The sequence below is a fragment of the Pseudophryne corroboree genome, chromosome 1 (genome assembly GCF_028390025.1).
Source record: "Pseudophryne corroboree isolate aPseCor3 chromosome 1, aPseCor3.hap2, whole genome shotgun sequence".
In the NCBI taxonomy this organism is placed as follows: domain Eukaryota; kingdom Metazoa; phylum Chordata; class Amphibia; order Anura; family Myobatrachidae; genus Pseudophryne; species Pseudophryne corroboree.
In genome coordinates this window covers 561,839,615-561,853,571 of record NC_086444.1, presented here as the reverse complement: position 1 = coordinate 561,853,571, position 13,957 = coordinate 561,839,615, and the positions used below count along the sequence as shown (strand labels likewise).

Below are 13,957 nucleotides of genomic sequence, written 5' to 3'. Positions count from 1 at the left end.
ATAGCTTGTCTACAAAAACACGGATGGCTCATAAATTGGGAAAAGTCGTCTCTGAGTCCATCACAACGGATCGTTCACTTGGGGGCCATATTGGATTCAAGTCTACAAAGGATAATCTTACCTGGGAAAAAGATATCCAAGCTGCAGATAATGATTCAGGAATTGTTGCACAGTCAGACAGTATCAGTCCATACAGCGATGCGAGTGATGGGTCTGATGGTGTCAACATTCGACATGGTAGAATATGCACAATTCCACTCCAGACCGCTACAGCACCTCATTCTAACCAGATGGAATGGAAAACATCAGACAATAAAAAGACAGATGATAAAGCTTCCAGTAAACATAAAAAGGTCACTAGCCTGGTGGCTACAGACGGACCATCTAGACAAGGGGAGACCCTTTTGGATAGCAGATTGGCAAGTACTGACAACGGATGCCAGTCTTCAAGGCTGGGGAGCAGTGTTCGAAAATTTCTGGTTCCAGGGAAAATGGACTACAAGGGAAAGTTGCCTGCCAATAAATCTGTTGGAAATAAGGGCCATATATATGGCTCTGGTTCAAGCAAAGGACATTCTGCAAGGAAGACCAGTTCAGATCCATTCAGACAATGCAACAGCAGTAGCGTACCTCAACCATCAGGGAGGAACTCACAGCAAAAGATTGATGGAGGAAGTAACTCACATACTAAGATGGTCAGAACTCCATCTTCCGGCATTGTCAGTGAAATGGGAATTTCATCTGACATATCTGTTTCCTCCAATCTCCCTGTTACCCAGGGTAGTGAGGAAAATAAAGCAAGCAAAGGGAGCCATAATTCTAATAGCTCCAGCCTGGCCCTGAAGGCATTGGTACATAGATCTACTAAGGATGTCCGTGGAAGCTCCAATTCTGCTTCCTTACCGTCCAGATCTACTAATGCAGGGGCCTTGTTATCACAGCCACCTGGAACGGCTGTCTTTGACGGCGTGGCTGTTGAAACCGCTATCCTAAAATCAAGAGGATTTTCACAACAGGTAATTCAAACCATGCTTAGAGCAAAAATGCCTTCTTCAGCTCGTATTTATAACTGAATATGGCAAGCCTATATTCATTGGTGTAGCGAAAGAGGTACGGATCCAAGATCTTTTAAAGTATCCAGGATTTTGGATTTCCTCCAAGCAGGAATGGATAAGGGTTTAAAGGTGGCTTCCTTGAGAGTTCAAGTATCAGCATTAACTATATAATTTCAGAAAAAGATTGCTAACCTACAGGATGTGCGTACTTTTTTTCAGGGAATGTTGCACATTCAACCACAGTTTGTTCCTCCTGCAGTACCCTGGGATTTAAATCTAGTTCTTAAAATCCTTCAGGGGGCTCTGTTTGAACCACTTAAGAGAGCAGATCTTAAATGGTTGACGGCTAAAGTTCTCTTTCTACTGACTATGGCGTCAGCTAGAAGAGTGTCAGATTTAGGAGCACTGTCATGTAAGTCTCCTTTTTTGATCTTTTATCCAGATAAAGCAGTTCTCAGAACTAAATCTGGTTATCTTCCAAGGTGGTTTCAAAGTTTCACCTGAACGAAGAAATTGTAGTCCCGGCTTTTCAGGTATCGGGACTTTCTGCGGGAGAAGCGTCGCTGGACGTAGTCCGTGCATTAAGAATTTATGTAGATCGTACTAGTGCCATTAGAAAGACAGATTCTCTCTTCATCCTCTACGGATTTCACAAAAGAGGATGGCCTGCTACTAAACAGACGCTAGCAAGATGGCTTTGAATGACGATTTCAGAAGCATATTCTCATGCTGATCTCCCTGCTCCGGCTAATGTCTCTGCGCACTCTACACGTAGGATTGGTCCTTCATGGGCAGCACAACATGGTGCTTCAGCAGAACAGATTTGTAAGGCAGCCACATGGTCTTTCATTAACACATTCATTAGACATTATGCCTTGGATACTTTTGCCTCTCATGACGCGGAATTCGGGTGAAAGGTTCTCCTGGCTAATCAGGAGTGTCCCCACCACTAATAATGGCTTTGGGAATCCCAATGTTATCCTGTGGATAACCTGTGGACCCAGCCGGAGATATGTACCGTTATGGTAAGAACTAATTTCTCCTATATCCACAGGGATCCCACCCTGACGCACCTGATTTGAGGATCTTTACAATCACTAAACCTCTCCCCTCTTGTATGAAAGGGTGTACATGTGTGTTCTTATCGCCTGAATAGGGTTCTACATGATGCTCCTGCCTAATTGCTGTGAAAACAACTGATTTGACTGAGTCGGTGGGCGGGATTATATGGATGAGCCCGATGCATCCTGGGAGGCCAGAAAGCTCGTGACTATTTGGTGCCATTTCCGCTGTCGCTCCGGCATATCCCAATGTTATCCTGTGGATACCTGTGGACATAGGAGAAATTCCGTTATCAACGGTAACTTCTTACCATAACGGTATATATAACTTTGATTCCTATACTGTGACGATCTCACAGGTTCTACTGAGATAATTGCAGCGAGTGAGGAAAGCCTTACATTGTGGATACAACATAAGAATGAGGTGAATGCATCGGCAAAGACCACAGCCAATTTTCCTGCATTTAATTTAATTTCAGATATTTATTTTTTTCATTGAGTATTTTTATTTGTTTTATGAAACATACAAAAAGGGAAAACAACTTTACAGTCTTGTCTCAATAAATGACAGTCCATACAGACAGGGGGAGATGTCTTAGGTTGGGAACTTACTGACAACAGAAAGGAGTAACCTCAGGTAAGACAGCTGTATGTCGAATACATTTCATACATTTTGAATGCCAACATTCCCAAAACAGAAACATCACATATAAAGAAAACAGTACATTAAGAAAAACAAAAACAAAATAATGTTACCAAAGCAATCAAGGGGGAATAAAAGCAAGAGAAGTAACCTGTAAATAAAAGTGCACTACCTAACTGTCATGTCAACAGAGGCCAGGCAACAATTTCAGATTCATTTAAAACCGCTAATGAAAACAATATAATAAGTCCAGTACAGAGGCGTAACTAGGGTAGGGCGAGTGGGTTACGTGCTCTGGGCACCTTGGCAGGCCCAGCAGAGGGGGGGCGCCGCCGGCGGCGGCCAGGGCATCATGCCCCACTCGCCCCCGTCACGCCGCAATGTGAGGGGAGGAGAGCGCAGCGTCTCTCCCTCCCCTCCCCGCCGCTGCCAGCAGCACTGCGTGTGTCCCGTCTCCGGCGGCGTTAGCCAATCAGAGCTTGCGGACCGGCTCCTGATTGGCTGCCGGTCCGCGGGCTCTGATTGGCTAGCGAATCGGCGCCACATAGCCGCCGCCGGAGACCTGGAGCGGTGAGGGGCAGGAGAGGCGCTCTCCTCCCCTCACATAGCACAGCCACGGAACGGGAAGAAACTGTGAATGAGCCGAGGGGCAGGCACAGTGGGGCATGTAACTGGCACAGTGGGGCAATGTAACTGGCACTATGGGGCATGTATCTGGCACTGTGGGGCATTGTAACTGACACTGTGGGGCATTGTAACTGGCACTGTGGGGCAATGTAAATGGCACTGTGGGGCAATGTAACTGGCACTGTGGGGCAATGTAACTGGCACTGTGGGGCATGTATCTGGCACTGTGGGGCATTGTAACTGGCACTGTGGGGCATTGTAACTGGCACTGTGGGGCAATGTAACTGGCACTGTGGGGCATGTATCTGGCACTGTGGGGCATGTATCTGGCAATGTAACGGGCACTGTGGGGCAATGTAACGGGCACTTGCGGGGCATTGTATCTGGCACTGTGGGGCAATGTAACTGGCTCTGTGGGGCATTTTCAGTGGCCACACCCCTTCTGGTGCATGCCCACATCCCTTCTGATGTGTTTGCACGGCCATTTTTTCGCCGCAAGCGCACATACTACTTTTGGTGGGGTTTTTTTTTTGGGGGGGGGGGGGGGGGCACTCTTCATCTTGCCCTGGTCTCCGAAAACCCTAGTTACGCCTTTGGTCCAGTATAAGGTGCAACCCTATTACTATGAAGCAGTATCTTTCCCAGCTGCTAATACTGATTTAAATGCAGAAATTCAGTAGGCCAGAAAGGGCTAGGAGAGCAGTGTGGTGGCACAGTTCTTGTCATCTATTTACGAACATCGTGCAACTATTAATGTTTTCAGCATTTGAAGAGTTCCTGTCATCGTTGGTGAAGCAGGAGATGACGTGTATGCCGCGCGGTATTTATCATAACGCCCTCCGGGGCGGAACTATAAGATCTGACCAGGGCAAAACAATAGCAGGAATCCCAAGTTTCATGCTAAAAATGTATGAGAAGAACAAACAGCCCGGCCTAAAGCCAGGACTTGCAGGTGAGCTTATTTTGTAATTCCTAGAAATGAGTTGTAAATGACTGACCTTGGATGAACTGTAGTTTCTGGGAGACATTATTTACTTTCACCTCTAGTCACTAATGTCTCTGTGGGGGTTTTACATTCAAGATACTATATGCAGGTGCCTTTTCATTACGCACAATCAATCGTGGGCTGCCTCTATTGCATTCATGATTTGTTCCTGTTACCATCTTCACAAACGGTCATGAAGGAAACTAATGGCAGTAATAATAATGATTACAGTATTACCATTCGTTGCTATTTTGGAATGAAATAGGACATGGAAGGTATACATTTTATCTGAAGCAATGCTACGCAGTTCTGGTATGGATGGCCATTTTAGCAACACATAAATGGCCGGATGTAGTGCAGTCTTTTAAAGAATATCCATTGTCACGCATACATAGAAATCAAGTATATGCTAGCAGACCTAGAGGTACCATAAGATAAGAATAAATAAACAATATTGTTAGTCGCCGACCATATTCAAGGAGATAGGGGTGGGTGTTCGCCCCAATCACGTACCTCAAGATCTGCGTGATGTCACTGAAATACATGTTTCTCTGGCTGGGTCCACAGGTTATCCACAGGATAACATTGAGATATGCCAGAGCGACAGAGGAAATGGCACCAAACGGTCACAAGCTTTCTGGCCTCCCAGGATGCATCGAAGCTTCACCATATAATCCCGTCCACTGACTCCGTCAAATCAGTTTTTTGTTTGGTGCGGCAGGAGCCGGACCATGGTCACAGGGCTGCTGTTAATAAAGCAGCCTGAAGCTTTTATTATGTTATTTTTATAGTCTTACTATGTTTTTTGAGTGACTTTTCTTAACAGCGTCTTAAACGCATATTAGAAAGAGTCGCTCCAACAACTCCCCACCGGGTCGCAACAACGCTTACCTTCACGGTACAGTGCTGTCCCGACGGGCGTCTGTGTCGGATGTTCTAGCAGGTCCAGCAGACGTAACCAGGCTGTGGCCGGAGCATGGGGGGGAAGGTAAGTCTATGGATTCCCTCTTACTAGGTTGGTCCGGACACAGCTACACTGTATTGGTGGAGACTACAAACAGTGTGTTGATGCGCCGAACATACTCTGGTGCGACAGCGCTACGCTCTAGGGATCATAGGCGCCAGGACCAGGTTGAGTCAACGCGGGGAATCAGACGCTCTCCTGGCCGCCCCTCCCCTAAGTTCATGACCAGTTTCCGCGCATCTCCCGTCCATGAACTGAATGACCTCACTTCCGTCTCAGACGCTACCATGAGGGTACTCGGTCGCAGCTTAGACGCCGCGGTTGTGTACACTAGAGATTGCCGGACCGAGTCGCAGGCCTTAGCGTCTGCATGCACGTGGCATTTCACTGAGCGTCCGTGTCCGTTAGTGAGCGTCCGTGTCTTGCATCAGTTATCAGAACGGCAGTGTACACCAGTAGCGTCTGAATCCACTCAGCGTCTTGCGAGCGTATTTGTTGGATATGGAAATGTGGTGAGTCTCCCTGTATCCCGCTCTATGGAGGAAGGGTATACAGTATTAAAAATTCTCTCTACTTGTTAGTATGAATTGTTAATTTTAGTACATATTGCATATGAGACCTGTATATTACTGTTGTTTCTACATGTGATGTTTGGAAAAAAAACAGTTAAAAACAGAAATACAATTTTCCTACTTGTAAGTTGTTATGGTGGTTGTATTCTCATATGACAATGTTTAATGCCTTAACATGTGACTGACTGCTAGTATGTGTGCTGACTTTTTTATGTCGTCAGTCCTGTTCTGACCCTCAATTCAGGTGCACGGTTGTGGTCAGAATGATCTCACTTCTATATATCTATATATAGGTGATTTTCAGTCACAAATTGTGTAGTCATAAACAGAATATTACCATGTCTGTGAGCGGCAAAAGTGACGAGGAGAATTTGTCAGGCACTCCTACATCCCTAACATGTTTATCTTGTAAAACAGGGTTAATTGGCATAGGCCAGTTGGTCACTTATGAGGGGTTGTGTGCGAACTGTTTTGCTTTTCAGCAAAGTAAAAAACAGGAATTGGTTCAACAACCAGCAGAGCCACCATGGAGTATGTTCGCACAGACTTTGTCTTCTATAGCGGACAGGTTAACTCCGGCAGCACCACCCCAGGGGTTAGGTTACACTATTAACCCATACATGCAGCTCCCTTCCTACGGGTTGGTTCCAGTAGCCTCTACAAGTAACCAAGGGACAGGTAAGACTAAGACAGATGTGCCTATGTGGCAGACTACACAAGATGATACAACAGATGATGATACAGTATATTCAAATACTCCGTATGATGATCAGTCGCAGAGTTTTAGTTCAGAGGATGTAGCTAAACTTATTGATGCTATGAAGGCTGTTCTCTCTTTGGAGGAATCAGCCAAAACAGTGTCAAAATCTAAAGCACCTGTGTTTAAACACACTAAGACAGTTAAAACTGAATTCCCAGCGTCAGATGAGCTGACGGAAATGATGGAAGAATCTTGGGCGACGCCTAGTAAAAAGTATAAGATTCCGAAAAAATGGGATTCTTATTATCCATTTCCAGCTGCCGGTTGTTCGAAAAGAGAAGTTCGTCCGAAAGTAGATGCACATGTACTGCGACTTGTGCATAAATCTGCTTTACCACTGTCATCTACCTCATTAAATGATGTCACAGACAGAAGGGTAGATAGCTTCTTGAAAAATATATTTTCTCTCTCAGGAGCAGTGGTAAGACCTGCTATGGCTTCGGCCTGGATAGCAAAGGCAATGGGCGAATGGATAGAGGAACTAGAGAATGGCCTCCTCCTAATAGGGAGCAAGAGTATCATTTAAGCCGTTTAAGACAAGCTGCCCAATATTTGGAAGAAGCAGCAATTGATATGGGTACGATTGCTTCTAAAGCATCAGCCTTGACAGTAGCCGCTCGTAGAGCAGTTTGGCTACGCACTTGGAAAGCAGATGCTGAATCCAAGAAAGAATTGGAAGCATTGCCTTTCATTGGTAATATATTATTATATTGGAAAACAATTGTCTGATATTCTAGAATCGGAAGCTGAATCGAAGAGGGTCAGATTTCCGGCTAGTTATATAACCCTAAGACTAAGGGTTCAAAGTTTCGGCCATTTCGATGGCAAGGCAAAGCGAAAGCTAAAGAGGAGTCTTAGCAACCCCAGTCCAATAGATCGGCCAGTGGTAGGAAGCAATGGGCTAGTAGAAAGCCAGCTTCCAAGCCTGAACAGAAACCATCAGCCTGAAGAGACGGGCCTCCGCCTGGAGGACTCCAGGGTTGGGGGCCGACTCCTTCATTTTGCACACATATGGCAGCAGTCGACAACGGATGCTTGGGTGCAGAAGGTGGTATCTCAGGGGTATGGGTTCCCATTCAGGAGGCAGCCTCCTCAAAGATTATTTTTGCACCAGCCCATCTCATATGTTTACCAAAATGATGGTGGTTATGGCAGCTTATCTCTGCAAACAGGGGATAAGAATATTCCCATACCTCGACGACCTGTTAATCCTAGCACATTCGCAGGAGTTACATTTGAGCCATCTTCAACAGACAGTAGTTTGTTTACAGATACACGGGTGGCTCATAAATTGGGAAAAGTCGTCTCTGAATCCGTCACAGCGGATGGTTCATTTGGGGGCCATATTGGATTCAGGTCTACAGAACGTTTTCTTACCAGAGAAAAAGATAGGCAAGGTGCAGGTCATGACTCCGGAAGCGTTGCACACTCAGACAATATCAGTCCATGCAGCAATGTAAGAATGCCAAATTGATTTCACACAAATATTTAAAATGCCCGCTCTAATATATATTGTAAATGCCTGCACCTCTTATTACCATATCCTATGAATGTGCGCTATACATCGCAAAACGCTGCATCCCATAAGAGAAAACAATACACCCACACATTATCTGAGTTCCAAAGCTCATTGATGTATATATTTGTTATGAAAAAGGATATGGATTCAATATATATTACAAAGTACAGTATACCTATAGTTACAACTCATACAGTAAGCAGTTAATACATAAAGTTACATACAGTTACATGCCAGCAATACAATACCATTATCCTTAAGTTACATAGATTCGTCTTTCCATATCACTCTCTCTCTCTCTCTCTCTCTCTCTCTCTCTCTCTCTCTGTAAAGTAATGCTGGGACTCCATCTTCCACTGAGACCAAAAAGCAAGTAACTCTGAGACCAAAAGAAACAGGAACTACCTTCCTGTGTGACCAGCAAAATGTGTTAACTAGTTTCTGGGGGAGGGGTTCATGATGAGTCACTATTCTCTTTGTATATGCTGATCAGATTCAGCCTTGAAGACATCCAAAGGGGCTGGCTTGAGTTTCCTGTTCATTACCTGTTTGGAGCTACTATTGTTCTAATAGAAGTGATTTTAGCTTTTATTCATGTAATCATAATTATCCGCTGCAATGTCCCACAACTTAATAACAAGTATCAAATTAATCTACACACCAATCTGCTTGTTTTTAATAGTAAACATGACAGGTGTATATGGATCCGTTCAAATAATACACATTCATGACATTAATTCATTAGGTAATTTTAAATCATCATGATGTCTGGCGCTTGATATTATTATAATTATGTACTGTATGAAATAAGTATCGAATCCATCTCTGTGGCATGTCCATGTAAATGCGTGTGTGCCATATATGGCTGTGCTCGCTGCGCGTATTTGCAAGTATATCGACTTAAATGTGTGTAGTTTGTATGTTCTCTTTATGTAATATTTTTGACTTCTACAGTCCACCCTTTGGCAGTAAACAATAACTGCCATCAATTATTAACATAAGAAAAAAATATTTCATACCATAATCGGTGACCTAGACACAAGTATGTATGCATTTCGCAAATCAGACACTTGACTATATTTGGGGAAGACAGGGAGGAGGACGAGACATCCTCTATATGCACTCGGCGGTCATGGGACCACTGGTTGGGTGTGGGACAACATTCAACCTATAGAGTATGCTGGGACAGTGCTTTGGCCTATAATGTCTGATTTGCGACGAACATTTCACACATACATGTACCTACGTCTTTGTACACTGATGTTTGGATTCAATTGAGGTTCTGCTGGGTAGATGAAGAAGACGCATAACAATCGTGACAGTGACATATAAAATTTTCATGATCTACATATTCCTATCATTTTCTGTGTTTCCATTTCTGGAACGTATGCTAGGTCTGTTTACTCATTGAACAAGGGTTATAATTAGTGTCCTTCCTAAATAACATAAACCTTCGGAGTTCGGGGAGAGCCACTCATAAGCCTTTCTTCCACATATATTAATGAGTTCTTTATCTGCAATGTGTGAATAGCCATTGTCTGACTGTTCCTGATTACCTCTGAACTTCATGGGGTATATGCAATTCCGGGCGAATTGCGGCAATTTTTCGCCCTTTTTTAAATTCGACACAATTCGGCGTCGAATCCCGGCCGGCGGGTGTCGGAATTCGACATATTCAATAAAAAACGGATTAGACAGTCCCGCTGTCGAAAAACGGACCAATTGATGGATTTTGAATCGACTTTTCAGATGGTACAAAAAACGGTAAAAAACACGAAAAAAAATTGCGTGAGGTCCCCCCTCCTAAGCATAACCAGCCTCGGGCTCTTTGAGCCGGTCCTGGTTGCAAAAATACGGGGGGAAAATGACAGGGGATCCCCCGTATTTTAACAACCAGCACCGGGCTCTGCGCCTGGTCCTGGTGCAAAAAATACGGGGGACAAAAAGAGTAGGGGTCACCCGTATTTTTTGTACCAGCACCGGGCTCCACTAGCTGGACAGATAATGCCACAGCCGGGGGACACTTTTATACCGCTCCCTGCGGCCGTGGCATTAAATACCCAACTAGTCACCCCTGGCCGGGGTACCCTGGAGGAGTGGGGACCCCTTTAATCAAGGGGTCTGCATTCGGGGAAAGGGGTCCCATGTGTAAACATGGAACCCCTTTCAGTCCGTGTGGATCGGGTATGCGTTTTTTTTGTTTTGCCAAGTACGTGGATTACAAATATCACAGGACAATGGATTTAGGTGAGTATATAATTTTATTTTCAGGTACCCCGGATTCTTCGGCCTTGGAGACTTGGCAGTCGGCGTGTCAACATAGGTAAGTATGTATGTGTCGGCATGTGTGAAATAAAGTTGTACTTTCAAGGTGTGCGTGTCCTGTTTTTGTTTGGGTATTTTTTTGCAGAAGAACTACAGGTACCGGCGGGCCCGTTTCCCCCCGCATGCTGGTACTTGTGGTTCTCCAAGTACCAGCTTGCGGGGGAGGCTTGCTGGGACTTGTAGTTCTTCTGCAAAAAAAAAAAAAAACAATATTCTTTAATTTTACTCAAGGCTATCAGCCCCCCATCTGCAGCCCTTGGATGAGGGGGATAGCCTCGGGCTTCGCCCTTGGGTGGCTGGGGGGGGACCCCTTGATTGAAGGGGTCCCCACTCCTCCAGGGTACGCCGGCCACGGGTGACTAGTTGGGTATTTAATGCCACGGCCGCAGGGAGCGGTATAAAAGTGTCCCCCGGCTGTGGCATTATCTGTCCAGCTAGTGGAGCCCAGTGCTGGTACAAAAAATACGGGTGACCCCTACTCTTTTTGTCCCCCGTATTTTTTGCACCAGGACCAGACGCAGAGCCCGGTGCTGGTTGTTAAAATACGGGGGATCCCCTGTCATTTATTTTCCCATATTTTGGCAACCAGGACCGGGCTCTGCGCCTGGTCCTGGTGCAATAAATACGGGGGACAAAAAGAGTAGGGGTCACCCGTATTTTTTGTACCAGCACCGGGCTCCACTAGCTAGACAGATAATGCCACAGCCGGGGGACACTTTTATACCGCTCCCTGCGGCCGTGGCATTAAATACCCAACTAGTCACCCCTGGCCGGGGTACCCTGGAGGAGTGGGGACCCCTTCAATCAAGGGGTCTGCATTCGGGGAAAGGGGTCCCATGTGTAAACATGGAACCCCTTTCAGTCCGTGTGGATCGGGTATGCGTTTTTTTTGTTTTGCCAAGTACGTGGATTACAAATATCATAGGACAATGGATTTAGGTGAGTATATAATTTTATTTTCAGGTACCCCAGATTCTTCGGCCTTGGAGACTTGGCAGTCGGCGTGTCCGCATAGGTAAGTATGTATGTGTCGGCATGTGTGAAATAAAGTTGTACTTTCAAGGTGTGCGTGTCCTGTTTTTGTTTGGGTATTTTTTTGCAGAAGAACTACAGGTACCGGCGGGCCCGTTTCCCCCCGCATGCTGGTACTTGTGGTTCTCCAAGTACCAGCTTGCGGGGGAGGCTTGCTGGGACTTGTAGTTCTTCTGAAAAAAAACAATATTCTTTAATTTTACTCAAGGCTATCAGCCCCCCATCTGCAGCCCTTGGATGAGGGGGACAGCCTCGGGCTTCACCCCTGGCCCTTGGGTGGCTGGGGGGGGGACCCCTTGATTGAAGGGGTCCCCACTCCTCCAGGGTACGCCGGCCACGGGTGACTAGTTGGGTATTTAATGCCACGGCCGCAGGGAGCGGTATAAAAGTGTCCCCCGGCTGTGGCATTATCTGTCCAGCTAGTGGAGCCCGGTGCTGGTACAAAAAATACGGGTGACCCCTACTCTTTTTGTCCCCCGTATTTTTTGCACCAGGACCAGACGCAGAGCCCAGTGCTGGTTGTTAAAATACGGGGGATCCCCTGTCATTTATTTTCCCGTATTTTGGCAACCAGGACCGGCTCAAAGAGCCCGAGGCTGGTTATGCTTAGAAGGGGGGACAATTTTTTTTCGGGTTTTTAACCCATTCCATAAAAAAAAAAAATATATTTTAAAAAATATATAAATAATACTTGTGCCTCCTAAATAGACAAACCAAGTACCTAATCCCTTCTAATATAAACAGATATGCTATTAGCAATAAAAAAAACACACAAAAAACATGTTTTTAAAAAAATTTATTACATACCGCCAGCAAAGTGAGGCGGATTGAAAATGACGAATTTACTGTAAAAAAGCACTGTTGTCGAATTTACATTCTTCAATTGAATATACTTTTGTCGAAAAGCCGCATTTGTACCATTGCAGAAATGTCGAATTTGTCAAATATCGAATTTCAAAATGTCGAATTTGAAAAGTCCGTTTTTTTGACGAAAAGTACTGTATTGCATTGTCGAATTTTTTTGGGGGGCGAAAAAGTCCAGTGTTTCGACATTTTCGGGAATTCGACCGCAATTGCATATACCCCCATAACTACTAGAACTTTGATTTTTCTCTGATTTTAACAAACTGATCGGCTAATCCTGGGATCCTATAAGGAAATCACTCCTTCCTACAGAACCAGTTCCAGTCCCACACTCGACTCCTCATAAAAAAAACCTCGCAAAAATAGAATATCCTGAAAGAAAATGTTTGTCAGCGGGAAAGAGAGAAAAGAGAAATAGAACAAAACAACTCTTGTTCATAACAAATCAATTACAATGACTGGTCTTTCTGCAGTCCATTAGTACGCTCAGGTAGTGTCCAACAGTGCCGCCTCTCAGTCTTCACGGAACAGAGTCTCTGGTGATACTATTGCGATCTCTTTGCCTTGCTTTTTGAATACACAGTTCACTTGGAACACACAGTTCACTTTGCTCTCCACCTTGCTCTTTGAACACACAGTTCACTTGGAACACACAGTTCACTTCAAACACACAGTTCACAAACTCAATGAATGTGAGCAATAAACTACTTTGTCACGAGTTCTCTCCGGGTCAGCGACCTTCTTGCAGTGGGAAGAGTGGACCCAAGAGAGACCCAAGTCTCTCTTTCGGCGACCTTTAGTGCTGTCAACAAATCTTGGTATGGTCCTTCCCACCTGTCTATTAGGCAACCTGAGCGTAAGGGCAATCACACAGTCTCTTGGTTCATAATCAATACAGTTAGCATTTGGCATACCAGCAATCGACAGTTTCAAGTTCTTTTGTCAAGTTCTCAAATGCTGGCTCATCTCAACAAGGTACTGTACTGTCACCTCATTGATGTATTTCTGATCATTGTGCGGATCAATCATGACATGAGGTTGTCTTCCAAAAACAACCCAAAAAGACACAAATACCAAAACAAAAACAAATTTAGAAGAGGGTGATTCGTCGAGTGAAGATCTGGGAGTGGTTCCGAAGCTACATAATACTAGTGGCAGTATCTATGATCACAATAGTACAATTTCAAGCTTTGCTAAACCTTTAGGGGTACCATTATCTACACACAAATTTCTGTGCAATTTTTCTTTGCGGTAAACACAGCAGCATCCGTGGTGGCAGGAAATGCCTCTACCCAGTTTGAGAAAACATCAGTGCACACCGATACATAACAATAATTACTAAGAGGTGTTAACTGTACGAAGTCGATTTGTATTTCCTGCAAAGATCCGTCTGCAGGAGGGATATGGGATGGCTCTGTTGGTATTGCTTTACCAATATTCTTCCTCAAGCAAGTAAGACAGCTCATTGCTCTCTTACCTGCATGAGAATAGAATCTTGGCGCACACCAGTAGGCTCTCATCAGCCTGCACCTACCCTCTTTGCCTAGATG

At 44.9% G+C, this 13,957-nt stretch overlaps 1 protein-coding gene across 3 annotated transcripts in view; it reads left to right on the top strand.

The window, feature by feature from the left end:
• Nucleotides 1–13,957, top strand: part of FOCAD (focadhesin) — an 872,056-nt gene that overhangs the window by 620,594 nt on the left and 237,505 nt on the right. For all 3 annotated transcript variants that reach the window (XM_063914161.1, XM_063914160.1, XM_063914162.1), the window contains one exon: nucleotides 4,150–4,338. In XM_063914161.1, coding sequence (XP_063770231.1) covers nucleotides 4,150–4,338 — 189 coding nt within the window. The remainder of the gene's footprint in view (nucleotides 1–4,149; nucleotides 4,339–13,957) is intronic.